General features: G+C 49.8%; 2 protein-coding genes across 4 annotated transcripts in view; one reads left to right on the top strand and one right to left on the bottom strand.

Moving 5' to 3' along the window:
* Positions 1-679: 679 nt before the first annotated feature.
* Positions 680-23,205, top strand: RIOX2 (ribosomal oxygenase 2). Of its 3 annotated transcripts, none has more exons than XM_070406055.1 (10): positions 680-693; positions 6,008-6,478; positions 8,063-8,182; positions 9,202-9,330; positions 14,738-14,841; positions 17,375-17,477; positions 18,259-18,427; positions 20,170-20,258; positions 21,834-21,920; positions 22,749-23,205. In XM_070406055.1, exons 2-10 carry the CDS (start codon positions 6,047-6,049, stop codon positions 22,905-22,907), a joined length of 1,392 nt encoding a protein of 463 aa, XP_070262156.1. In that variant the 5' UTR covers positions 680-693; positions 6,008-6,046; the 3' UTR covers positions 22,908-23,205. The 3 variants fall into 3 exon arrangements, with proteins under 3 accessions (XP_070262156.1, XP_070262154.1, XP_070262155.1); XM_070406053.1 differs by having other exon boundaries at positions 18,256-18,427; XM_070406054.1 differs by lacking the exon at positions 680-693 and adding an exon at positions 1,039-1,109 and having other exon boundaries at positions 18,256-18,427.
* Positions 23,103-25,314, bottom strand: part of CRYBG3 (crystallin beta-gamma domain containing 3) — a 148,842-nt gene continuing 146,630 nt past the window's right edge. Inside the window, exon 22 of the mRNA XM_070406050.1 lies at positions 23,103-24,816. Coding sequence (XP_070262151.1) covers positions 24,728-24,816 — 89 coding nt within the window. The 3' untranslated portion in view covers positions 23,103-24,727. The remainder of the gene's footprint in view (positions 24,817-25,314) is intronic.

Genomic DNA, 25,314 nt, shown 5'->3' with positions numbered 1-25,314 from the left:
CTGTTGCTTAGCAGCCAACTTGTCCCGGCCCGCAGTGCCCACTGTGCGCCGCACTCTCCGACTCCCCTCCTCCTCTGTCTCTCCACTCCTCCTCTCAGTCTCGGGTGTGATCGGATGAGTCCGAGCTTGCCTGTGCAGAGCCTGCTGCTGCCCGAGGACCGAGGTAAGAACAAGTTAGGATTTATTTTTTTTTTGAAGTTAGGAGGTCTATTTTTTTATTTTATTTATTTTGCAGTTAGTAGGGCCTTTTTTTTTGAAGTTAGGAGAGCCTTTTTTTTTGAAGTTTTGTTTTTTTTTACTTCAAAATAAGATATGTGCAGTGTGCATCGGAATTTGTTCATAGTTATTTATTTATTTTTAATTTTTATTTTTTCATAGTTTTTTTTTAAACTATAGTCCGGCCCTCCAACGGTCTGAGGGACAGTGAATTGGCCCCCTGTTTAAAAAGTTTGAGGACCCCTGTGCTAGAGCGTATTCCCAAGTCCAGAGCCTCATCTCGCCAACTAAAAAAAAAAAAAAAAGCAAACAATTTATTTCCTTTTACACCAAAGACAGAAACCTGTGGGCTGAACACCGAACATGCGAGGATACCGGGCGCCGGAAGCACCCACCCCGCCGCCCGGCGCGCCCGGGAGCGCGTGCCCGCCGCCCCGCCCCGCCCCGCCCCGCGGCCGCGCGCAACAGGCCGGGCGGGTGAGTGGAGCGGCGGGTCGCCGCTGCGGGGCCGGGAGGGCCGGGCGCGTCCTCCGGGCTTCCGAGCGGGCGCGGGTGGCTGCGGGCTGGGCACGCCCGCCGAGCTGCTGTGCGATGCCGGGGCGGGCGGCGTGGACCCGCGGGGCCTGGGCTCCGGGGGCAGCCCACGTGCTCGCCGGCGGCCCGGAGCCGGGGCCGAGCGCCCGGAAAGCCTGGCGGCTGAGGCCGCCTCTCCGCGCCACGTGGGCTGAGCCCCGCCCTCCGGGGCCCGAGAGCCCGGCTTTGCCGGAGGGAAGCGCGGGCTGGGGCGCCTCTGTGGTCCCACCCCGACTTTAGCTTTGCAGCCTCCCCTCCTAACAGTCCACTTGTCACCGCACGTGTCCAGCGCAGCTGCCCCGCGTGGGGCTGTCCAACAGGTTAGAGAGGCCGGCTGCGCCCCGTCGGGACCGTAGTCCCGGGAGGCGGGGGCCTAAGGACCGCGCATTCGCTGAGCCCGGCGGCCTTTGGTTTCGGGCCTCCGGTTGCGGCGGGGGAGCCGGTTTCTCCCACCGTCGCCGGGATGGCTTTTGCCTCGCTGGCCTCCGGCTTTGCAACGTCACGATCACTAAAGCACATTAGCGAGGGGGAGTCCGTGAGCTGGACAGACAGCCACGGCACCACCTAACAGCCGACGGTTGCCCGTCGCAGCGCTCGGTCAGCAGGGGCCCGGCTTCCCTCTCGGACCGACAGGCACTTCCGTGGGCCGGTGGATCTGAAGTGCACGCAGGGAACTTACTGTCTCAGCGCAGGCCCCCGCCCAGCCAGGCTTGATGCGGCCCGGGGGTGTGTGTGTTAACGAGGCTCCGGACCCCGCCGCGGTGGGATGCGCTCTGGAGCGCACGGACACCCACGGCCACCCAGCGCCTTTCAGCGCCGGCCACACTGCTGAACACCCAGGGCCAGCAGCCGTCAGAACAGTCCCCACTGCGCACACCGTCTGGGCTCCCCCGACTTTGTTTTCTGCAAAGCTTTGAGATATTTCTCTACAGTTACATACAAAAGAGGAAAACGGGGAGCAAATGCATTCAGCAGACATTTCTTGGGACCTCGGGGGTGCCTCTCTGCTAGGTTCGGGGTGTGTGCAGGTTGCGCCCTGCCCTCCGGAGGCCGTGGGCGGTCGTGGCCCAGGGGTTGAGCGAGGAGATGATAAAGACGCCCACGGTGAGGTGAACCGGGAAGGAGGTCAGGGTTTGATTCCAGTCAGGGCACATGCCTGGGTTGCAGGCTCCATTGGGAGGCAGCTGGTGAACGATTCTCTCTCATCATTCATGTTTATCCTCTCTCTTCCTCTCTGAAATCAATAAAAAATTTTTTTTAAATAAAAAGAAGCTGCTTGATGGCTTCTTGTCAGTAATTTCCCGTAGACAAGGTTAGGACACTTACTAGTAACAATAGGAAGGCTCTGTTTATGTCTGTTAGGCCGTAGAATGGGTATTGATTTTCTTGTAGAGTTTTAATCCTTCAGAGTTGTTTAGATTAGTTGGTGTGTTGTGTGTGTGTGTTTTTTTTTTAAATTAAAATCTGTTGGCAGTAAAATGTGAATTGTGAATGTTTCTTTTGATTTAATAATTTTACATTGCAATGATTATAGTCAATTCAAACTGTATAATTGCTTTTTTACTTTTTTAAATTGAAATATAATTGCCATAGAACATTATGTTATTTTAGGTGTACAAAAGAATGGTTTAGAATTTGTATAAATTGTTTTTTAAAAGCTTGCCCCCCCCCCCCCCCCCAAGCTTTATACAAATATTTATTCTCACTTCTGCTTGGGTGGTCCGTGAGGTTTATAGGCAGGCTGTGTGGGCTGTACTCTGTACAAAGCATTCTGTTGTTTAATTATCATATTTCTTAGATCCTAAGATATGTCTTTTTTAGCTATTTCTGAAATGGTGATGCATCTTGCAGTTTTTGGTACATTCAGTGTGGTGTGGAATGTCATCTGTCCTCTTCTCAAAAGCTGTTAAAAAGAATTGTTATTTTACAATATGGAAAATGTGAGAATCAGAAAAATGGTATATTTTCCCAGTAACTTCTAAGCTAGGTACTCATTTCATTGTGAACAGAGAAACAATACTTGATGTAACTTTTGGCAGTATAAATAGTGAAATGTATATTCTAACAAAGGCGTTTGTTATGCAGTGCTAATGTTTGTTAGTGATTGTAGATGGAAAAAATTTGTTAAGTGTTTATATTTTTGGCGTTAGTATTCTGCACACTTGGTCTGAGCACACTTCCTGAGGAATGTGCTTATATAACTGTGTTCATATATTGTGCTTAAAGAAAAGCCTTTCAATTGCATCTTCCTGCTCCTGACATCCTTACATTATAAGCTAACTGATTGTGAGGGCTAAGAGATGTGTGGCTGAATGTGAAACTACTTTTTCATCTTAGGGTACTTTTAATGATGCAAACCCTCAAGCCAATCTGTTTTTAAAGATTAAACATGAGCAGAGTGTCAGGGCATCCCTGGGTTCAATGACTTGCTAAGAAGCCCAGCTGATTGAATATAGCAAAAGGAGACCAAGTGCATAATGTTCCAGCAACTAGGTGTGACAGCTACACAGTTGCCAACCAGGGAAGCTCATTAGAGCCCAGGATTTTTTGTTAATTGGGGGCTAGTCACCTAAGCATCCTTTGCCTGGAAGCTTAGTTGTTGCAATATGTACCAAACTCCCAGACTCTCACCCTAGCTGGGTTGGCTCAGTAGATAGAGCGTCCACCCTGTGGACCAAAGGGTCTCAGGTTCAATTCCCATCAAGGGCTTGTACCTCGATTCCAGCCCGGGTTGGGGCAAGTTCGGGAGGCACCCAATTGATGTGTTTCTCCCCCTCCCTTTCACTCTCTGAAAAAACAGTGGAAAATATCCTCGGGTTAGGATTAACCAAAAAATAATAAAAAATCCGAGACTCCCAGAAGGAAAGCAGATGTTCAGTATAAAACACATTGTTTGCACAAACAGTTAAGTCGGAGTGAGTCACTCTTTTTCTGTTGTTGTTAATCCTCACCCGATTTTTTCCCATTGATTTCAAGAGAAAGTGAAAGGGAGGGGGCGAGATAGAGAGAAACATGGATGTGAGAAAGACACATTGATTGGTTGCCTCCTGTAAGCGCCTGACAGAGGTATGTTCCCTTGACCTCAATCAAACCAGAGACCCTTCAGTCTGTGGCCAGTGCTCCATCCACTGAGCCAAACCAGCGAGGGCCATAGTGAGTCACTGTTAACATTTAAACAGTGGTGGGAATGCTCCTGAATAAAAACTCCCTGAGGTCTGCCATAAACTGGCCTTTCGTAGGATAGCAGTGCTCTTTGCTAATCCGTTTTCATGTCTGGGGTCTAAGTACTAGGAATACTTTGTTTCACTGAATTCCTGTGTTCTTTGGTTGAGAAATCAAAACGGTCTGGAAAACTTGAAAGGAAAAGGAAACATTTTCAGCAAATTTTTGTCTCATTGACGACACATTATAAAACACTAAAGTTAATTTCTTTTCTAAGCTTAAGCCCTTACCTCTCCAGTGCAAGCTTTTAGTGTCTATTTTTATTAGTTTTCCATCATCCTGTGTTTCTCCAACAAAAGCACTTGATCTGAGCTATTTGTGGGCACAAAATTTAGAAGCTAAAATGAGGTCGCTAGAGAGTTTTGTATTTTGACGTTTCCACTTCCTACTGTGTTCAGTTTACATTTGGATTGTATTCTAAAGGTTTATTAATAAATTAGTTGTTGCAATATGTAACAAATTATTCCAGGGTTTATTCCGAGGCCCGACCACTAATTGTACTTAGTCCATGTTGTAGCTGAAATACAGCTTAGTTATAATGACAGAGGAGCAGAAAACAGTGTTCTTGCCATTCGGATAGCCCAACAAAATAGGAAGCCATAACATCTACTAATAAGTTACTGGTCTCTGGGAAAAATTGGTTTTTATAAGTGCAGATGTTTAAAATTTATTTTTTGTTAATCCTCATCCAAGGATATTTTTTCCATTTTTTTTTTTTTTTTTTTTTTAGAGAGAGTGGGAGGGAGGGAAGAGAGAGAGAGAGACATCAATTAGTTGCCTCCTGCACATGCTCCAAGTCGGGCCGGGGATCGAACCTACAACCCAAGCCCTTGACCCTTTGGTGAGCAGGCAGCCGCTCTAACTACTGAGAAACACCGGCTAGGGCTATAAGTGCAGATTTTTATAACCTTTTTTGGGGACAGAGACTCCTTTAAGAGTCCGGTGAAAGTAATGAACCCACCACCGCCTCCTAGAAAAAAATAAAAGTTTAAATAGAAATTTGCAGTTTCAGGAAATTCATATAATTTGAATTACCATTCTTGAACCCCAGACGAAGGCCACCTGCTTGATAACCATAGTTGTGGTTTGGGGTCAGCTCTGAGAGGTTTGGCAGTGCTTGCGAGTGTTGCCGCTCCTGCTCCTGCAGTGTGGTCTGTGGGCCAGCAGCACCCTTGCCTGGGCGCTGTGAGAGAACCTCAGCCCTCCGTCCGTCAGGCCTGATGCCCAGGGGATGTGCACATCCGAGATGGAGCAGTGCTGTGGTAGAGGTTTGTGATGTGGGTATGCTCTTATGTTTAACTTACAGCTTTTTAAAGACTTGGGATATAACTACCTTTAGCCTTCACTTTTCAGCTTCTAATTAGTTTTGTTTGTTTTTTAATGGGAGAGAGGTTTCTGATAAAGTGACGCTTTTCGGGCATAAGCTGAGATTTGGAAGTGGGAGTTTCACGTGGTTGAGGATGACTTGGGAGCAGGCTGGCAGGCTGCTTTTTGCTCCGGCCACCTACTGACACCACGCCCGGGACGTGGCAGTGGGCGTCCTGGCCGGCAGATGGGGTGGCGCTGTGGTGAGGAGCGCCTGGAGTGGGTGCTGTTGGTGGCTCTCCAGTCAAGTGTCTGTAACTCTAAGTACATCTCATTAGATTTGGGACCTGGTGCTGATTGAAGCCAAATTAAAAAGATTTTTCGATTTTGCTGTGTCAGTGGCCACAGGCTGAACTGTGACGGGGAGCTGCTGAGATAGTCGAATCATTTAAGTCGGGATGATTATACTTCCTGATAAACAAACTAGGATTCCACAACATAGTGCTGTGTGCATGGACAACATGCTGTCCTCAGAGGAATGTGGGATCCGCAGTTTGAATCCTGGCCGGGAGGAATGGTGTGTGGGCTTCAGGCTGCCCCTGAGGAGAAGGCCTGCACCCACAGGGTCTCCTGAGGCTCATGGCCGTGCCTGGCTGCGAACACCAACACATGCTCTTTGTTATTTTGGTAGGTTTGCCTCCCCTCACAGCTTCGCCTGGAAGACAGAACGATGCCAAAGAAAGCAAAGCCTGCGGGGACTGGGCAGGAAGAGGGGCCTGGTCCCTGCAAACAGCCGAAGGCGGAGGCGGCCGGGGGGCCCTTCACTTTAAACTTCGACAGCCCCAGTGGCTTCTTTGAAAGTTTAATCTCGCCCATCCAGACGGAGACTTTTTTCAAGGAATTCTGGGAGCAGAAGCCCCTGCTCATTCAGAGAGAGGACCCTGCGCTGGCCGCGTATTACCAGTCCCTGTTCAGGCTCTCAGACCTGAAGAGTCTGTGCGGCCGGGGTATGTACTATGGACGGGACGTAAACGTCTGCCGCTGTGTCCATGGGAAGAAGAAGGTCTTAAATAAAGATGGCAAAGTGCACTTCCTCCAGCTGAGAAAAGATTTTGATCAGAAAAGGGCAACAATTCAGTTTCACCAGCCTCAGAGATTTAAGGTAACAGGTTCTCCCCCTGCAGAATCCTCGTGTGTTTAAAGGGTTACCATGTGGCCACAGACCAGCTCAGGGGTGAACCTGTGGTCTCCTGGTGATATGCCTCCTGCCAGCTTGAGAAGGGGGAGTGCCTGTTTGGTCTTCAAATGCATCTCAAATGAGGAGATTCTGTGTTCTCTTTTGACTGAATTGTTAGAAAATGTCTAACATGCAGGGTGGACATGGTTGGGTGTCACAGAGCTGCAAAACCTAAATTATGTCGCTAGTGTTGAAAGTTCTGTGGGCTGGCTTTTGTCTCGGTGTAAGGCAGACATTTCTGCTGGGTTTGCCCCTTCCTTGTAATTGAAGGCATGTCCTCCTTGAAGTTCCTCCCTTACGGCCTGCGTCTGCCTAGGCAGAGGCTGCAGAGCCGTGCAGATGTCCATGTGGCCTCAGTGCCCCGCCCGCTCCACAGCTGCCGTGGGAAAGCCTGGTGTCTTTCTCTCTTGCAGGGATATGTGGCTCCCCTCCGGCCCCTCAGTCTGGCTTATACCCTGAAGAGGGGGTTAGTGCCTGGAGAGAGGGCATGTACTCGGCCCCTTTCGCCCTTCTCCGTCTGTACCCATTTTCTAGGTTGTCATTTCTCCTCCCATCCCGTTACATATCATTTTTGTGCAGGGAATTCCGAAATGTAAGTCTCTCATCCTTACTTCTTGCTTGAGACTGAGACAGCCAGAAGCTCACTTAAAGATGTCTCCACACGGGGTTCTAGCAGCTCAAGCTCAACATTTCTAGGAGAGAACTCCTTTTCCCCCTTTGAAAAGCTGTTCTTTAAGAAATCTTCCCCATTTCAGTGGATGGAGCTGGGAGCTAACTCACTGTCCAAGGCAAAAGCCCGGGAGTATCTGTCCATCAGCAGGTCCCGGCAGTGCTACTTCCAAGTGTGTCTTGACCTTTCTACTCCCTCTCCCTTCCCTCCACCTGCTCGTTCCTCGCCTTTGTAGCTTCCCCACTGATCTCTCTTGCTTTCGACAGTCCATTCTCCACATAGTAGCCAGAGTGAGCTTTTAAGACATGGAGGCAAGCAACAGACTGACTAAACTCAGAGGGAAGGGGCGGGGGGAAGGGAGAGATTAAGAAAAGAACTTATATGCACACATGCATAACCCATGGACACAGACAATAGTGTGGTGAAGGGCCTGCAGGGGTGGGGGTTGCGGGGGGGGGGGGGGGGATCAGGAGGGGTGGGGGAGTGGAGTGGAGGGAGTTATTGGAGGGGAAGGGACATTTGTAATACTTTCAACAACAAAGATAAAAATAAATAAATACAGTAAAAATGTAAATTGGATCCTGTCATCTCCCTGCTTAAAGGCCAACCCGGTTCCAGACCGCCCGCCTTGCCAGTCGAGGTTTTGTGCTCCTGTCTTTTCTGTGGGGTCAGTCCTAGCGCAGAAAATTCTCGAGGGCAGAGGTGTCGGCTCTTTCACGCTTCTTAATTCTCGGTATCTGGGAGTTAATAGCTCAGTACAGACTGTAAGCAAATGAGAACACGTGCCCCGTCTTTCTGTTAATGGACTTTTCCCCTCCCCCTTTCCTCCTCTGTTGAAGGATGAACTTTGGAGGATCCAGGAGAAGCTGGAATGCTACTTTGGCTCCTTGGTTGGCTCGAATGTGTACATAACCCCTGCGGGCTCGCAGGGCCTGCCGCCCCATTATGATGACGTCGAGGTGAGAGCGGGAGAGCGCTGTGGGGCCGGGGGAAGGAGGAGTTGCTGAGAGTCGGGTCAGGATGGGGGTCAGGGTTCAGGCCACCTCTTGGGCCAGGTCTCTGTCCACTCGTCCTGTGCCGTCTCTGGAGACCTTGACCCCACCTGGATGTTGGGCCAAAACCACGTCCACCCAACGGTTTCCTTCCTGCTCCTTCCCCGAGGGCACGGGTCATTTCCAGCCGACTGATACGAGGGCCACACCTTCTGTTGGGTTTATCTACAGAAAAGTGTGATTGGCTTTCTCACTTCGCAGTGTACCGTCCTTAATAAGGTGAAGCCACAGAGCAGACCTACATCTGCTTTCATTTTGTCCTTTTTCTGTAGCTGCCAGAAATACACATATTTTTCCACTTGTGAAAATCTAGGGGCAGCTGGAGTGAAGGTCATGGTTTCCCTGAAGCACTGGCACCTTGACAAGCGTTGATTTCACTCCCCGGGAGCTGCCAGAAACAGTTAGCGTTTTGGCTTAGGTATTTTGTAGTTTTATTTTTGTACCAATACAAGGTGTGAACACAGAGCAATTAGTAACAAGTCATTTTTTTCTCCCTTTAAGAGCAGTTTGATATCAATGCATTTTCTAAAAGATCTTGGTTCTTTAAAAATACGTTTTTAACAGAGTATTGAGATATCTTTGGCTGAATGAAGAACAAAAACCTTAAAGCTTTTCTACCTGCCAGAGATTATATTCAGGATCTTAGACATCCAGTCATCTCTGAAGCTCGGCTTTGCCTCGAGAGATCATGGGCTTTAAGCTGTCGGGTCGGAGATTTGAAGGCCTCACAAAAGTGAAAAGAATGATATCCCTCTTAAGGGTTAAAGCCAGTAGTGGCGGCTCTTACGTGCGGAGTGAAATGTGTCTCATCTTCATTTTTATTTTTTATCTGAAACGGGTGATCCATCTGAGCCCTTGGAGGCTCCCTCGGGAGCACCCGCCTGTGAGGCAGCTCTGACCTCGGGCCTGTGGCTCTCCCTCCCCAGGTGTTCATCCTGCAGCTGGAGGGGCAGAAACACTGGCGCCTCTACCACCCCACGGTGCCCCTGGCGCGCGAGTACAGCGTGGAGGCGGAGGACAGGCTCGGGAGGCCGGCACACGAGTTCACGTTGAAGGTACGGGCCTTGCGCTGTGGGCGCCCCTCCCGAGACAGGTTCAGGTCTGAGGCTCCGTGATCCCCGCGAGGTCCCATGGGAGTGTGTCCCAGGGTTTCGGGGCAGGCGGCTCATTCCCCCAGCACTGCAGCTTCCAAAGGCACCTGGTAACTGGTAGAAGTGAGCCAAGGAGGCGCTAAGTTCATTTCCCAAGTGACCTTATGCAATCTCCACATACAATCCACGTCCAGCAGGAATGAATCATGAATTTGCTGTCCTCTGACTTCTCTCGAGTAAACGTGGAAGGTTGGTCTTGGGCAGCTGTGCCGGGTCTCGGGGGGGTCGGGGGGCGTTGGCACTGGGTGTAGGCGGCTGAGGCAGAGCCCAGCCAGGGACCCCCGTTTTCCTACTGGTAGCATTCCAGAGTGGCCCATGCTCCTCCTGACTGCTGCCGACTCTGCATTCTCCCCCTCCCCCTGCATGTGGCCGCCAGAAGAGCAGTAATCATGATAGCCCTTGAAGGAGGCCAGGTGGCTTGATCCTACCCTTGCTCATTGGCATCGTGCTGCTGAGAAAGCCTGTCTGTGAGCAGTTAGCTCAGTGGTTCTCAACCTTCTGGCCCTTTAAATACAGTTCCTCATGTTGGGACCCAACCATAAAATTGTTTTCGTTGCTACTTCATAACTGTAATGTTGCTACTGTTATGAACCGTAATGTAAACATCTATATGCAGGATGGTCTTAGGCGACCCCTGTGAAAGGGTCGTTCGACCGCCAAAGGGGTCGCGACCCACAGGTTGAGAACCGCTGAGTTAGCTGGACGGGGTCGTGGCCGCCAACCCCAGCAGGTGGGGGTGAGAAGCAGTCTTAGAGGATAAGACAGCTCCATCGTTAAGCTTTGTACCTTTTCCTACAAAACATAGATTTAATTTCTTTCTGTGTCAGTAAGATAATAGTTCATTCAGACCATTCCAGGGATTCTGCCTACCTGGTATACTTGTATATAGTTACTGAGTTTTTAAATGTCTTGTATGTTGAAGTTATAATTAGTGTCCAGTTCTTACTCAGTGCCTTGTGGCCCCTTCTTGATTTTAAAATCTTTGCCTGCCTGCCAATAACTGGGGGAACAACCTCCCTTTTTAGGCGGTGGCGGGCGGGGGGGGGGGGGGGCGGGGAGGGAGCGCCTATATTGCAGGAGACTTCAATAAACACAACAATAAAGGTACCTGTCACTTCTTATGCTCTTGGTCAGCAGTCAGCAAACGGTGGCCCATGGGTCAGCATATGGCCTGAGGCCTGTTTTCATAAATAAAGTTCTTTGGGTCCCAGCCACACTCACTCCTTAGGTCCAGTCCAGGACTGCGCTCACGTCACCCCGAGGGGTAGACTAGTTGCTGCCGAGACCATGTGGCCCACAAGCCACAAATACTGACACAAATACCCCTGACCCTTTGCAGAGGGAGTTTGGCAGTCCTGGGTCTTGGGGAAGCATGTTTATCGAGGCTCTTTGTTGATTATTTTTAGGCCGGAGGCTAAGCGGCCCCTGGTCTCTGAGGCAGGACTGAGTTACCCACACTGATGCCTGGCTCCCTGCCCTGCCCAGAGGGCTGGGCTCCGCCCGGTCCTCAAGGGTCGCTGGGGCCCGGGACTGAGGAGATGGAGCTCCGCCCACTCGTCACCCTGATCACAGCTCATTAGGAGAAGCACGCACCTCCCGCAGGAGCAGGACAGCAGCGTGTGCGCAGGGCTGTTCCAGGTGTATGTCTGTGCACGTGCGAGTTTAACCAGTGAAACCCCTCAAACGTGATTGTGCATAAATGCCCAGTATATGCAATAGAAAAGCTGGTCCCTCTGGTGGGTGGGGGCTGTATAGGGCCTTCTCACCCCCAACTCCGGTGGCTGCCTGTGTGGCACGGCTGCCCGACTCAGGATCCGGGGGTGACCTCGCCCTGTGACGGAAACCGCACTGTGGCTGGGGAACCCGACAGCCCTGAGTGAGGCCCTCTGAGTGGTGTGTCCTGGGCGAGTTATTTATTTAAATCTAAGTCTCCTTATTAACACGCAGACCACAGTGTTGACATTGCAGATTGTAACGACTGGAAAATATTACTTTGATGCCTCCCTTACAGTGACATTCCTGGAAGAGATGGGTATATGTCAATATATTGCTGCTTATCAAATTACCACAAATCCACACACACTCAGTGACTGGAAACAACACACATTTGTTATCTCACTGTTCTTCAGTTCACAAGTCCAGAGGGGATTTCCCGGGGCTGAAATCAAGGTGTCCCCAGGTCCGCATTCCTTCCGAGGCCTCGGGGAGGTCAGCTCCTGGCCTTTCCCTCCCCAGAGGCCGCTGCAGCCTGGGCTCACGGCCAGCAGCTGGCAGCCTGGTCTTTCTCGCGCTGCCTTCTCTCTGGTGCTCCCTGCCAATGCTCTGCCCTATAAGGATCCTGTGATTGCTTTGGGCCCACCTGCACAATCCAGAAAACCTCCCTGTCAGCAACCTGATTCCTTTCGCAGCCGACGTTCACACTTGTTGCCATTGTCTGTGTGACCTGCCTATGCACAGGCTCTGGGGTGAGGACAGACATCTTTGGGGCCCTGCCACAGTGCCCTCGGCTTTCTCTCCTCTCCCCCTCCGGAAGCCCCTCCCTGTAGGCTTTCCTTCCCCCATTCCTCCAGAGCCCCCTTCTCAAGGTCACCGTGACCTCCCCGCGGTCAGGGACAGGGTCAGCCCTGAGTCTCCACCTTAGTGTGCCTGTTGGCAGCTTGTGACACTGGGACCCTCGCCTTCTCCCTGGGTGTCCGGGAGGCGCCCTCTCATGGTTCTTTCTCTGCCTTCCTGACTGTTGCTGGTCATTCTCCGTTGTTTTGTCTTCAGTCTTCCCACCTCCACAGGGTAGGGGCCAGGGTTATTTCCTGGACCTCTTTTCTCAATCCATGGCCACGTCCAAGGATTAAATGCCTTCTACACTGGCGTATCTTAAATGCTGTGTTGTATCTCTAGTCCATGTCTTCAAACTCTGGACTTATACAGTCTCAATTAGAAAGGTAAAAGGTGTTGACAATTTCATATTTCCCAAATAAAAATCACGTCCCACCCTGTCCCAGCCTCCTCCCCTCTATAAATGTGTCACCATTTTTCTTCTTGTTTAGGACAAACCCCTTGGACATGGATTTATACAAAAACCTCCTATTTGGTGTTCCCTTTTCTGACATAATCACCGCAGTGGTCCCTTGAGGTCCGGTGCACCTTCTGCCCAGCCCTCCAGTGACTTTGATTAAACCCAGAGTAAAAGCCCAGCCCTTAAAACCGCCCAGAAGGCCTAGAGTCTGGCTGCTTTGCTGCCTTCTCCCCTCCCCTCCCATCACTTCCACCTTCACTCACTACCCTGAGCTACACTGGCCTGCCGGGGCTCCTCCAATGTGCCTGCACGTTCCAGACTCAGGACCTTGGCGCCCCCCCCCCCCCCCCCCCCCCCCGTCTCTCTGCCCCCCTCCCCAATCCCTTCTCCCCAGGTAGTCACATGGCTGGCTCACTCACTTCCTAAAGTCTCTACTGAGATGTCCCTCCAGCAGAGCGTGTTTTCCCCGAGTGTTCTGGATAAAATAGCACCTCTTACCCCAGGCACACCCGCCTCCCCTTCCATCTGCATCGGCCCCTCCTCCTTCCTCTGCTGCTTGTTGTGTTTGCATTGCATTCACCACCACTTGACATTATTTATTTGCTACTTTTAAAAATCTAAGCCAAATGCCTGCTCATTGGAATGTACTGCACGAGGCAGGTCTTTGTGCTGCTCAGTGCCTGGCGTGGGGTGAGGGCGGGGAAGTGGTAATCAGTGTCTGTGGGATGAGTAAATGAATGAATGAAGTATGTATGTGAGGGCCTCATCAGAGGACTGGCACTGAAACACCCAGCAATGCTAGCTCTAACTGTGAGGAAAGCATTTATGGGCTTGAACTACTGATTTCCCGGTCAGCTGGGTTCATGGCAAGTAAGCCTCCAGGATAGCCCTTTGAATATGATAATTGTATACTGTTTCTTGCTTTAAGGCAGATCTTAACATTTAAAAAGTTTTAAATCTGATATTTTCTTTTAATTTTTAAATATATTTTTATTGATTTTAGAAAGGAAGGGAGGGAGGGAGAGAGAGAAACATCAATGATGAAAGAGAATCATTGATCGACTGCCTCTTGCATGTCTCCCACTGGGGATCGAGCCCACAACCAGGGCATGTGCCCTTGACCAGAATCGAACCTGGGACCCTTCAGTCCACAAGCTGACGCTGTATCCACTGAGCCAAACCAGCTTGGGCTAAATCTGATATTTCTTTAAAGCATTTAAAAAATATGTTTTTATTGATTTTAGAGAGAGAGGGAGGGAGAGTGGTAGAGAGAGAGAAACATCTGCCTCCTGCATGCCCCACACTGGGGATGGAGCCTGAAACCTGGGCACGTGTCCTGACCAGGAATCGAACCAGTGACCTCTTGGTTCATGGGCCAACATGCAACCAGTGAGCCACACCGGCTTGAGCTCTCCCTCCAGGGTCCAAGCTCTTACCCAGTGAGCCGGAGGCTCCAAGCTCTTACCCAGTGAGCTGGACTGCTTCCTGTGGCTGCAGACAGGAGAGAAGCGGCTCTCAAGAGCCCCTCTCCGCTCCTCGGCAGCTGCTAGTGCCCTTCATCAGGTGGATTAGGAGGTAGCTCAGGGCAGGGGTGGGTTGGGAGAGAGCCAGACAGGGTGGAGGAGGCTCACCTGCCCGAGGAAGAACCTGATCTTTACTTCCGTCTATTTTTAGGTGCAGGTGAGGGGTTATTTGGTGTTTCATTCACACATTTCTCGAGTCTGTCACGTGTGCTGGGTGCCCTGGTAGTCTAGGTTCTGGGACTACAGATGGAGACAGGCTGCGCCTGGAAGAGCGTACAGACTGGCAGGGACTGGCGGGTAAAACTGTTATAACAGCCCACCCATCATCTCCCGAGAGCTCCTTTATCCCTCCAGTAATCCTGTGAGATTTGGGACTGTTGCCTCCATTTACAGATGAAGAAACTGAGACTTTGGGAGGGTAATTTGCTGTATGATCCTGTTCTTCATAGCCCCACTGGGTGGAGAGGGAGCAGCTCCCCAGGCCCTGACGTCACCTCCCTGGCCCCTGGGTCTGGGCGGAGTAGTTTCAGGTATATCTGGTTTTAGTTTGTGCATAACGAAAGTGACTCCAGGTTCTGACAGCCTCGCCAGGACCGGTCACAGTGACCCACAGGCCAGAGAAGCAAAGCCCGCAGGCCTCCAGGAGCCCGTGCTCCACTAGGAGAGGTTTCTAGAACGGAGAATGGAAACTCAGCCTGTGTTTGTCTCCGTAAAACATAGAGGAAGGAGAAGCTATCCTTGTTAACTCTTCCCCCTCGTCCTTTCCTCCCTTTAGGCTGGTGATTTGCTGTACTTTCCCAGAGGGACCATCCATCAAGCGGACACGCCCCCGGGGCTGGCCCACTCCACGCACCTGACCATCAGCACCTACCAGAGCAGGTGAGCACCCTGCCTCCCCGCCTGGCGTCCCGAGAAAGCCCCGAGTTGTGGCTCACAGCAGCCACGTTCAGGTGGCGTTCAGGCCACCACCCTCGCACTTCTCCAAGCCGGGGTTCAGGCTCCTTTGCTGACTTCATAGTTCTTGAGTGTCCTGTGCTGTAGGCCGGCCTGGGCTTCCTCCTGGAGATGTCATGAACCCGACTGTATGACACTGGGTTTTCCAAATTATGGCTCCCATAGTTTAGGAAGAAGGAACCATGGCTGCAGGTATGGCTGTGATAGTGAGTCTGGCTTCTAGTGTGTGTGTGTTTGTCTCTCTGTAAAATATTTTTATGGTGGTAAAATATATACAGGAGTGGGTAAAAGTAGGTTTACAATTGTGAGTACATTATTATAATAAATAAGCTGTTGTAATAATCATAATCTGCATATCTTTTCATATGAATAGCTGTAAACCTACTTTTGCCTCCCCCTTGATTTGAGAGAGAGAGAAACAGAGAAACATTGATACATTGATCTGAGAGAGAAAAATGGTTAGGTTGCCTGACCTGACCGGGGATTGAACCCACAACCTGGGTATGTGCTCTGACCAGGAATTGAATCCGTAACCTTTTGGCGTCCGGAATGACATTCCAACCAACCGAGTCACCCAGCCAGGGCTTAACTATTTTGAGTGTACAGTTGAGTGACATCAAGTACACTCACACTGTTTTGCAACCATCACCACTATCTGGTTCCAAAACATTTTCATCACCCAAACAGAAACTCCGTTACCATCGAAACCTCTGGGTCCCTGTGAAGGCTCCCACTTCTTACAGTTGTAGGAATTAAAGCGGGAAAGGCAGTCTGGAGGAGTCAGACCTAAGAGTAGTTCCAGTGAAAACCATGTTCCATTTCGGCAGGTGCCTTGTCACATGACAGGCCCTGGGCAGTGGCACCTTGTGAATGATCTCCTAATAGCATCAGCCTTGCTAGCTCAAACCCCGTTTAAACACCAGCCATTAATTTGTCAGCATGCGGGCCCCAGGCCCTGCGCTGTTGCTGGGAGTACAAGCATTGCATGAAGGGCCTTTGCGGGCTGACACGCTGGAAGCGGTGTAGGAGGGAGGTAGGCTGCGATAAACTGTATCCCAGGTTTGCAGAGGAAACTCGTGGAGCAGAGAGGGTGCACTAAGCAAAGCTGGGCGTCACCCAGGCTGAGTGAGAGGGGAAACGTTACTCAAGGACCCTGCACCCTGGAGGTGTCCCCTGCCTTGGGCCTGGTGCTCCTTCAGGCACTGTGTGTGTGTGTGGGGGGGCCTCTTCCCAGCACCTCTCTAGGGCAGCATGTGGAACACTGGGGCCTGCTGGTGGGACAGCAGCAGGAGATTTGGCTGTTTTACCAAAGTGAACTCCTTCAGAGGCCCAAGGCCCACTCTGACTCGTAGAAGAGCACACAGCTCTGTTTAACGCAGTTCAACTCCTCCGGGTGGGGTGGTGGTGGGGGAGGGGGGTTGCTGCGCACGACCACCCGTGACCCTGCAGGCAGAGCTGGTTCTGTGCTGCGGAAGGTCAGCACGCCTCCTCCAGTTCCAGGATGTGAGGTTGGGGTGACATTGTCGCAAAGCGGGAGGCCACCAGGTGGTAGTGGATGTCTTGGGAACGTGTCCTCCTGTGGTTTTGTCCTCCTTGGCCGCTTGTCCGGGAGGGAAGTATAAATGTGTTAATTCTGCTTACTGAGTGAGAAGCCAGAGTCACACTGTGAACTTCCATTTCGCACACAGCCACACCCGCTGGTGACACACAGGAAAATTTAAACAGCTAAGAGGTGTTTAAAGAGAGCACCCCCGGAGTGGTTTCTCACACGGGTGCACTTTTAGGGGCGAGCCAATTCTAAATGCCCCTGAGAGAGCACAGGTAACTGAACACTGAATCGCCTCCCCAGATGTTACTTCTGGCCACTGGCTTCTGCCTCCTACCCCAGTAAAGCCATTGCTAGAGTTCAGCAAGTTGCGAGATCAGTTCTTTTGAAATGGATGATGACGGATATTTTACTCTTTACTCCTGTATAAGGGGCGAAGGAGAAGGTAACGTGTAACTGCAGATAATTACACAGTCCAGGGATCTTGCTGTTACCCTAAATGTATTGCTTTTGGAATTTTTGCACATAAAATTTTTTTGGTCCTATGATGATTGAGTGTTAAAATTTCCTACAAAGCTCTCCTCACAGACACTTGTTACAGTTAAAAGCATTAAAAAAATTGGTCCCTTCAACTTTCTACTTCATGACATTCTATGTTTAATTCTTTGGCATCTTTAAGAGAAATCATGAATCAAGTCTCCCTTCCCACCACTAACTGCCCATGGGAGTGTGGGAGGGGTGGGAGAACAGTGGGGTGGACCCGCGCGTAGGGAGGGAATCGGGGGGCCTGGGCGGGGCCTGGAGTGCAGGGAGGTGCGATTTGTGGTGGATTGTGGTGTCCGGCTTTACTAGTAATCAGTGGTTTCTGTGTTTTGTTACTGTTTTTTTTTTTGGTGGTGGTGCGTGTTCCAGTTCGTGGGGAGATTTCCTTTTGGACACCATTTCGGGGCTTGTGTTTGATGCCACAAAGGAAGATGTGGCCTTCCGGGCCGGCATCCCCCCGCAGCTGCTCCTGGTAAGGGGTAGGCAGGTGGGGAAGGGGGTGCTCACAGCCCTGGCAGCTGACGCTGTTGCCGACATCCAGGGACCCCAGGGCCCTCCTCACACGAGCCAGCCATCGTCCCTTCTGCTGCGCTGACCCCGCAGAGCTGGGTGGTTGAGGACGCACGGGAGTGCCGCACCTTGTGTGACCGGAGAAGCCACGGAGCTGTGCAGACAGCCTCTCTGTGCTCCTGGCGGCAGGAGCACGCCCTGTGGGAGTGCTGGCTGAGTAAACGCTGCATAAGAAACGTGGCTGGACCTGCAGGGGCAGCCAGCGCACGTGAGATTTCTGCTTAGAAGAGCCCGGTGGGGGCCCGGCCTCGCTGTTTCCCTGGCGCTCTTGTCTGTCCTGGGTTTCCGTTGGGCAAGCAGCCGTTTGGCTGGTTTGAGAAGATGTGTGAGCCCAGGGCGGACAAGTGCTGAATTGGGCACAGGTGTGTTCACTGTCTGACGCAGTCACCTTAGGACAGTATTTTGCTTTCCGAGAGGCGAGAGCCCAGACTGCCTTTCCAGGGACCCCTTTCCAGGCAAAATCCTGAACATGGATTTTTGTGTGTGCGAACAATAGGCAGCTTCAGACGGGCAGTGGTTATGTGGAAATAATGGGACGTTGTTCACAGGGGCTCCGGTCTCCTCAATCCCCACTCTCTGGGGGTGACGTGGATGTGTGTATACCAGGGGCTGCTCTGGAGACCCGGGCCAAGGCCACGAGTTCTGCTGGATTCTGGGCCAGGACTCTCCTCCGTTTCTAGCAGGTGGAAACCACTGCCGATGCGAGGAGGAGATTAAGTGGCTTTCTGAGGACGCTTGCCGACCGCCTGGAAGGCACCAACCAGCTGCTTTCATCCGACATGAAGAAGGACTTTGTCATGAACAGACTCCCCCCTTTCCATGTGGGAGACGGAGCAGCGCTCTCCACGCCAGGTGAGCTGCCGTCTTCTCGGGGTCAGGGCTAACGTGGTATTTGGAGGCTTTCCTGGGCGGCCTCTCTGAGCAGGTGGAACGTTGGAGCATTTTAGAATTTCCACGGAGCTGGACCTGTCTCTAGTGTGCGTGGTTGGACAACACATGATGCACACACGCATTAGCTTCCTGTACCTCAGTCACATGCACAGACCTCGAGTCCCTGTCCGTGGGGAATGAGTGCTCTGATTTTTGGGGAGAAATATGTGTATGCACAGGTACTTGGGTAAAAGCTGTCGTCAGGACGTTTTAAGGGCTTGAACATCGAGACATTCTCCTTGGAATTAACTCTGGGAGGGGGAGCATGTTGCCGTTCAGCAGGTGGAATTGGAGAATGCCCCAGGTGATCACCGATCTCCCCCAAGTCCCAGGTGACTGTTTTGTGACAGGTTTAGGCTGCAAATGACCTAACACATTTCCGGGGGGTGGCGATTTCCATGTTCTGTAGCAAAGACCAGCAGCACCAACTCCTGTGGTCGGACACAGTGGGGTTTATTGACTTGCTGCAGCGCAGAGGCCCACACACACTATTGGGAGCTATGGGGCATCTCAGTAAAAGGGCTTTGCTCTGGGTTAGGTGCTGTCGGGAAGTCGGGGATCCTGTGACTGGGTCTCGTACATCTGAGCCCGTGGCAGGAGGACTGATGTGACGTCGGGTAAATCAGCAGCGGTCTCATTCGCCAGGATAGGAGCTGTCTGGTCACTTCTGCCGTGTGGACGATGTTGTTTTGCCTGAGTCCTGACATGTTTGCAGCAGTCCTGTTTGTCTCGATCTCAGTCAGTGCGGCCTGTGTGTTACATGGTCTCTGGAGCCGCCTCACTTCTGTAGAACGTCAGGAGGCCGTGGCCCGGCCAGGGCCAGGGGCTGCCTCTTCCTCAGTGCGGCTGAGCAAGAGCAGCATTTTCACCAACTTTTAAAGAAGCCTTGTTTATCACCAGTTGAGAACCACTGGAATAAACAACCCCTTCTAACACTGATTCTATTTTTATTATATCTTTGGGAGAAGTTTAGGATTTGTTTTTGATTGTATCTACTCAAAATAGCAAATGTTTTACCAGCACATATTTTAATCTTTAACAGAACAGAGCTTTCTGAGTCTCAGAAAACGGCCCAGAGTATTTTTCCAGTTTTCCTTATCTTAGCCACTGTAGTCAATAAAGCTATGATCCCTTACCAGGGAAGAGGACCCTTTAGGCTAGTCTGCTTATAGTGGCTGCCTTTTCACTAAGTTAAATTCAATTTGAAAATTATTTTTGTCCCTGTGAACGTTACCAGGTGGCTTTTACATGACACCATGCTTGATCTACACAGACTATTTGCCACAGTCACGCAACTAGTAATTGATGGGGTGGGGCAATCTGAACGCAGGTGCTCCTTCTGGCGTCCACGTGTAGAATAAGCAGCAAAAGAGGATAAACTGGAGACGGAGTGCTCTGAGCAGAAGGGCAGGGCCCGTCTCCGCTGTTTATGTCTATTTAATGTACTTATCGGCTCATCTTATGTCTGTCTTCACTATGAGAATGGGCTCCATAAGGACATAAACTATAGCATCACTATAAATGTCAGAGTAAGTAAATACCCTGGTTGGACTCACTGCAAATTGTCAGTAAATGTGTTCCTTAAACAGCTGCACCTGCAGGCTAGTTGGATCCTGCTGGTTCCCACTTTTGAAAACTGCTTTTTTGTCTGGATGATTCTCTAGGTGGACAGTTGCCGAGGTTGGACAGTATCGTGAGGCTGCGCTATAAAGACCACATCGTCCTCACGGTGATGCCGGACCAGGGTGGGTCTGTGAGTATCCGGAGGGGAGAGGTTTCCACCCTCAGGGCATCTCCCTCAGACTAACAGGGGGCCACGCTCTCCCTCTGGCAGTCCCTCTGCTCTCACAGCTCAGTGCCTGCCATTGCTTTAGGGCGGATACTGCCCAGACCTCACTGTCCCACGTTTCCCTTCCTGGTGGGCATTTGAGGGCTTGCTTGCCCTCATCTCTCACAGAATCCTTTAAAAAAACTGATTTCAGAGAGAGGGAGAGCGAAAGATAGAAATATCGATGAGAGAGAATCGTCACTTGGTTGCCTCCTGCACGCCCCCTATTGGGGAATCGAGCTCGAAATCTGGGCCTGTGCCTTGACTGGGAATTGAACCATGACCTCCTGGTTCATGGGTTGATGCTCAACCACTGAGCAACACAGACGCCCACAGAACCCTTTTAATCCCCCTCACATAGTGATTAATGTCTGGTCTCTGCCCCCAGTTGGGTTTCAGGCCATGTTGCTCGGACGACTTTGGACCCTGTCCATGCGTCTCCCTACCTCAGTCCCTCTTCCGTCCTGTAAACTGTGCAGGTCTGTCTTTACATACAGTTTTGTTGATGTTTCTTCTTAAAAAAAATCTCTATCCCGTAGGAAGATATTCTACTTTCCATACGTGACCCAGTAGTTCCCCAAACTGGCTGATCGTAGAATCAGCTGGAAAAGTTTGAGATAATGAATTCCTGGGCTCCATCTGGTCTGGGTTGGACCCTCTGCACTTGTTACAGCTCGCCCTACAACCCAGAGACCTTTGGAACTGTCCCAGGCCCTAAGGCTTCACCCGGCTCCTCCTAGTCAGCTTTCTCGGGAGGCACCTCAGGGATGATTGGAGGGATGGGGGCACCTAGATGTCTCCATGAACAGACTGCTCCAGCCATCAGGGCCAGACCTGCGGAGGCTGGTTTCTAATAGACACAACACCTCAAAAGTACACATCTTCATTGAAAAACGCCGTCACTCTGCTAATCCATCAGTTTGGGGCCGTCCTCTCCCAGGCCAAGGTGTTGGGGCTTTACCTAAGGCGACAGGGAATGGCAGGCTCTGGCAGAGTCTGAGCTGCACTGTGTGGGAGGGAGCGGGAGGGACGCAGAGGCCGTTGGGGAGGCCACTGTAACTGGAATGAAAGTTTTATAGATCACACAGGTGGTATGTCTCTAGAGGTAATGTTCACTCCATAATTTTCATGTCAAATTTTGATGCAAAAAAGTGCAGGTGTGATTAAGTGAAGAAACTTGAGTATTTCATTAGGTTGCTATGTAAATGGTTGCTTTTTCATGAAATCAGGTTTCTGAAGATGCTCTAGCAGGTGTACTGTTTTATCTGTTATTCGCTACAAACAAATCGTAATCTGTGAGGACGGTAATGAAGTAATAGGCGCACACACTATATACCACAACATTTTGCCCAAAGGATTCTTTACAGTAGTCAATATATTTCACTGAAGCACCGAGTTTTTAAGATTTTTCTGGGTTGTTGACCCATGTTATTGGAAAATGCTCCTAGTAACAAAACCCTCTAAATTCTGTTGATGACTTAATGCTTTTTCTTTTTAAAGGATGAAACTCAAGAAAAGATGGTTTACATCTACCACTCCTTACAGAACAGGAGAGAGACACACATGATGGGGAGCGAGGAAACAGAGGTTTGTTCCAACCTGAAGTGGATGCTTTTCCTGCGGTTGGTGGTGGCTGGGAGAGTCTGTTCCCTCTGATTTATGGGGAATGTGCTTTGTTATGACCGCAGTGCGGGCTTAACGTTCCATACACCTGACAGCCCTTGCGAGTCATGTGGTTCTGTGACGTGCAGACACTAGCTGGATGTGCAGGAAAGGTGTAATGTCATGCTAAGCATTTACGTTAGGATGTCTTTCCTGAAGTCTGAGTTTTCATACGGGAATTGGCAAATTCTGTAAGTTATCTGATTATAGTCTATGTGCATAGCTTAGCCCAGTGGTGGGCAAGCCGCGGCTCGCGTGCCACACGCGGCTCTTTGGCCCCTCGAGTGTGGCTCTTCCACAAAATACCATGTGCGGGCGCTCACGTACAGTGCGATTGAAACTTTGCGGCCCACGCGCAGAAGTCGGTTTTCGGCCTAAGTGAGTCTATTTTGAAGAAGTGACGTTGGAAGAAATGGGAGTACGTTCGCTGAGGTCAACCCCTCAGATTGAGGATGTTTTTAGCAAAGGCCATCTTAGGAGTACCCTAATTAAGTTAATAACAATGTACCTACCTATATAGTTTAAGTTTAAAAAATTTGGCTCTCAAAAGAAATTTCAATCTCATTGTGCTGTTGATATTTGGCTCTGTTGACTAATGAGTTTGCCAACCACTGGCCTAGCCCATCTGAAACAAGTTTCATACTTTGAAGGGCGTCAAAAATAACGGCGTACGAAGAGTTTTGGGAGTTTATATGAGAGTGCCCCTGGAGAGACATAAGTGGAGTATTATCTGACTGGTTTATCCTTTTTCAGGCTCATGGTCTTCGTTTTCCTTTATCTCATGTGGATGCACTGAAGCAAATTTGGAGCAGCTCAGCGATTTCTGTCAAGGACCTGAAACTTGCTACAGATGAGGAAAAGGAGAGCCTGGCCTTGTCTCTCTGGACAGAATGTTTACTCCAGGTAGTCTAGCGCCTCTACGCACCGTGTCTAGGATTTTGCATACACAGGAAAAGCGAACATTGATATGTTGGGGGCCTCTGCTGCTCTGAGTAGCAAACAGGGCTGGAGGGATGGTTACATACAACTTGACTACATGTGTTCTGGTAACATGAGACCCACCGGTTACAAGTGGTCATATGCATTAAAGAAAGGATGGCACATTACTAAGTGTCCTAGAAAGTGGCAAAACCATACTTGTGACAGGTTTATTTAATCCAGTGTGGTAGAAAAGGCACAACGACAATAAAGGTATCATTTAAATTTAAAAGTTGTTACCTGGCTTTGTCTCTGTTCTTTGGAAGAAACTTCTTTAAAGAGCCTCATTGGCTCTGAAAAATTTTTAAGCAATTAACATGAAAAAAATTTTAACTTTTTTTTTTTTTTACAATGACAATATACATACCTTTTGTATACACAAGCCCCCCATTTAAAATAAAGTTACCCCTATAAGTTTCATTAAATAATGCCACACTGATGAGAGGCACTCATGTCTATGGGCGTGAGGGAGTTTTACAGATGCTGCTTGGAAGATGACAGAAGAGCCTGAGATTAAAGGAAAAACCCCAATGATATCTACGTGGAAAGACCAAGTCTCTATAAAAAGTTCTCAAAATAGTGGGTCTTTGAGTTTAAACAATTCACTGTTATTTTATATTCTAAAGTGCATATAGGTTGATATTTTAAAAAATACCACTGGAGAACTTAATCTTTCTATGTAAAAAATAGGACATTTTTCTGTTTTCTGGCAAAAGTTGGGGATAAAGGGAACAGTTATCTCCAACTCTCAGTTTAAAACCAGCTCAGGAAGGAGAAATGCTTGTGAATTGTATGGTTAAAGGTGGTGATGATTACTTCAAGCCCAAGGTGATATCCTATCTGATTTTGCTTAAATAAAAGCTATTTAAAATGGGACTGGAACACTGAGTTTTCTATTTTGTAGAAAAATCAACTCCACTTTTGTTTACAGTAAAATGGTATAGTCCAGTCTCAACTACTACTTGGTTTTAATTTGAACATGTGAAACTTCCCTTTATCAGGCAAATAAATACCTGACCATCTTCTATGGAGGTGAAACAATTTTAATAAACCCTTCTTGAGGGCAGATCAGGCAAAACCGAGGGGGAGGTCTCACACCAGGACAGGTAACACTGTGAGTCCTGTGGCCCACAGGGTGTCTTGCTAATACTTAGAGTGCAAGGATGGGCAGGTGATTTGTGCTTTTTAAGTCTGAAGGACTGAGCAAAGGATGGCCACAGACAATACTCCATATTTGAGCCCTTTTCCTAATAAAGTTCAGGTCCCTCCCTGGGGTCAGTTACAAGTATGAATACTTATGGTGCTTCAGTTATAAAAGCCTCAATAGAAAACCTTTAAGGTTTAGCTATTAATACAGCGGCTTAATAGGTTTATTAACTATTCTTCAAATATTGCTGAAAATTATTCACAACCTATAGGAATTTGCTTCCTCGCGCCTTGCACTCATCCACACATGTACTAGGATGTGAATACCTACAGGTCGGCAGCACCGCCAGCGTCCTAAATGATGCTGTCAGGAACGGGAACGTACTGGGTGGATGGAGAGAGAACACCGGCGTCAGTAGACTTGCTCACCCAAGTTGGAGATGAAGCAGGAATAGAACCTTTCCCAGAAATCATGACCCGTTCCTCACAGGGGCATGGAGCAGTTGGCAAAAATATGCTGAGCTCCCGGTGGTGAGCACCGGCGGTGCTTCCTGTCCGGGGAGGCACGGCGCTTCCCCCTTGGCTCTTTCTAGGGATGCTGCTGAGTCTCACAGGATTTCAATGTCCCATTTCTGCGTTTCTTTCCCCTCCAGGGGCTGGTTTATAATGACATGGGTCTTGTCATAATAATTTCCTCCTAGAATAGAAATTCCAAAAGAAAAGATTATGTCTTCACACAGGTGCGCAACTGTGTCCACCAGCTATTGTTCAGCCCGCGGTTTGGGTCAATTAGCATGTCATTACAAAGCGGGCTGAAATGGGAAACTGAGTTTACACCGGCTGAGCTATTCTTCATCTCATCATGAGAGCTGTAACAGGTGATGCACGGGAGGTGTGCCCCGCCCCGCCCGGAGCCTGAGAACCAGGTGCTCGAGACTCTGGCTGAGTGCCAGGCACTGTTCTGTTTCTACATCAACAGTGGCTACCACTAACCCAGTGCAGCAGCAGCCCTGACCTTGCTGGATGAAAAAACAAGGTTAAATACTTCCCATAGGTTTCAGCTGAGGGCTTTTAAGGATTAGAACAGTGGTTCTCAACCTTGGCTGCACATTAGAATCACCTGGGAATCTTTTTAAAATCCTGATTTCTGGGCCTCATCCCGAAATCAGGATTTTAAAAAGATTCCCAGGTGATT

The sequence above is a fragment of the Myotis yumanensis genome, unplaced genomic scaffold (genome assembly GCF_028538775.1).
Source record: "Myotis yumanensis isolate MYYU_CA2020_CCGP unplaced genomic scaffold, mMyoYum1.0.hap1 SCAF_2, whole genome shotgun sequence".
Classification (NCBI taxonomy): Eukaryota; Metazoa; Chordata; class Mammalia; order Chiroptera; family Vespertilionidae; genus Myotis; species Myotis yumanensis.
This window is presented reverse-complemented; position numbering and strand designations above follow the sequence as displayed.

Bases quoted from the DNA above. Each gene is read 5' to 3' on its own strand.
- RIOX2 (XM_070406053.1), top strand. From the start codon at position 6,047: ATGCCAAAGAAAGCAAAGCCTGCGGGGACTGGGCAGGAAGAGGGGCCT. The intron at 8,183-9,201 runs GTGAGAGCGGGA...CTCCCTCCCCAG, and splicing joins CCCATTATGATGACGTCGAG to GTGTTCATCCTGCAGCTGGA. The intron at 17,478-18,255 runs GTAAGGGGTAGG...CTCCGTTTCTAG, and splicing joins TCCCCCCGCAGCTGCTCCTG to CAGGTGGAAACCACTGCCGA.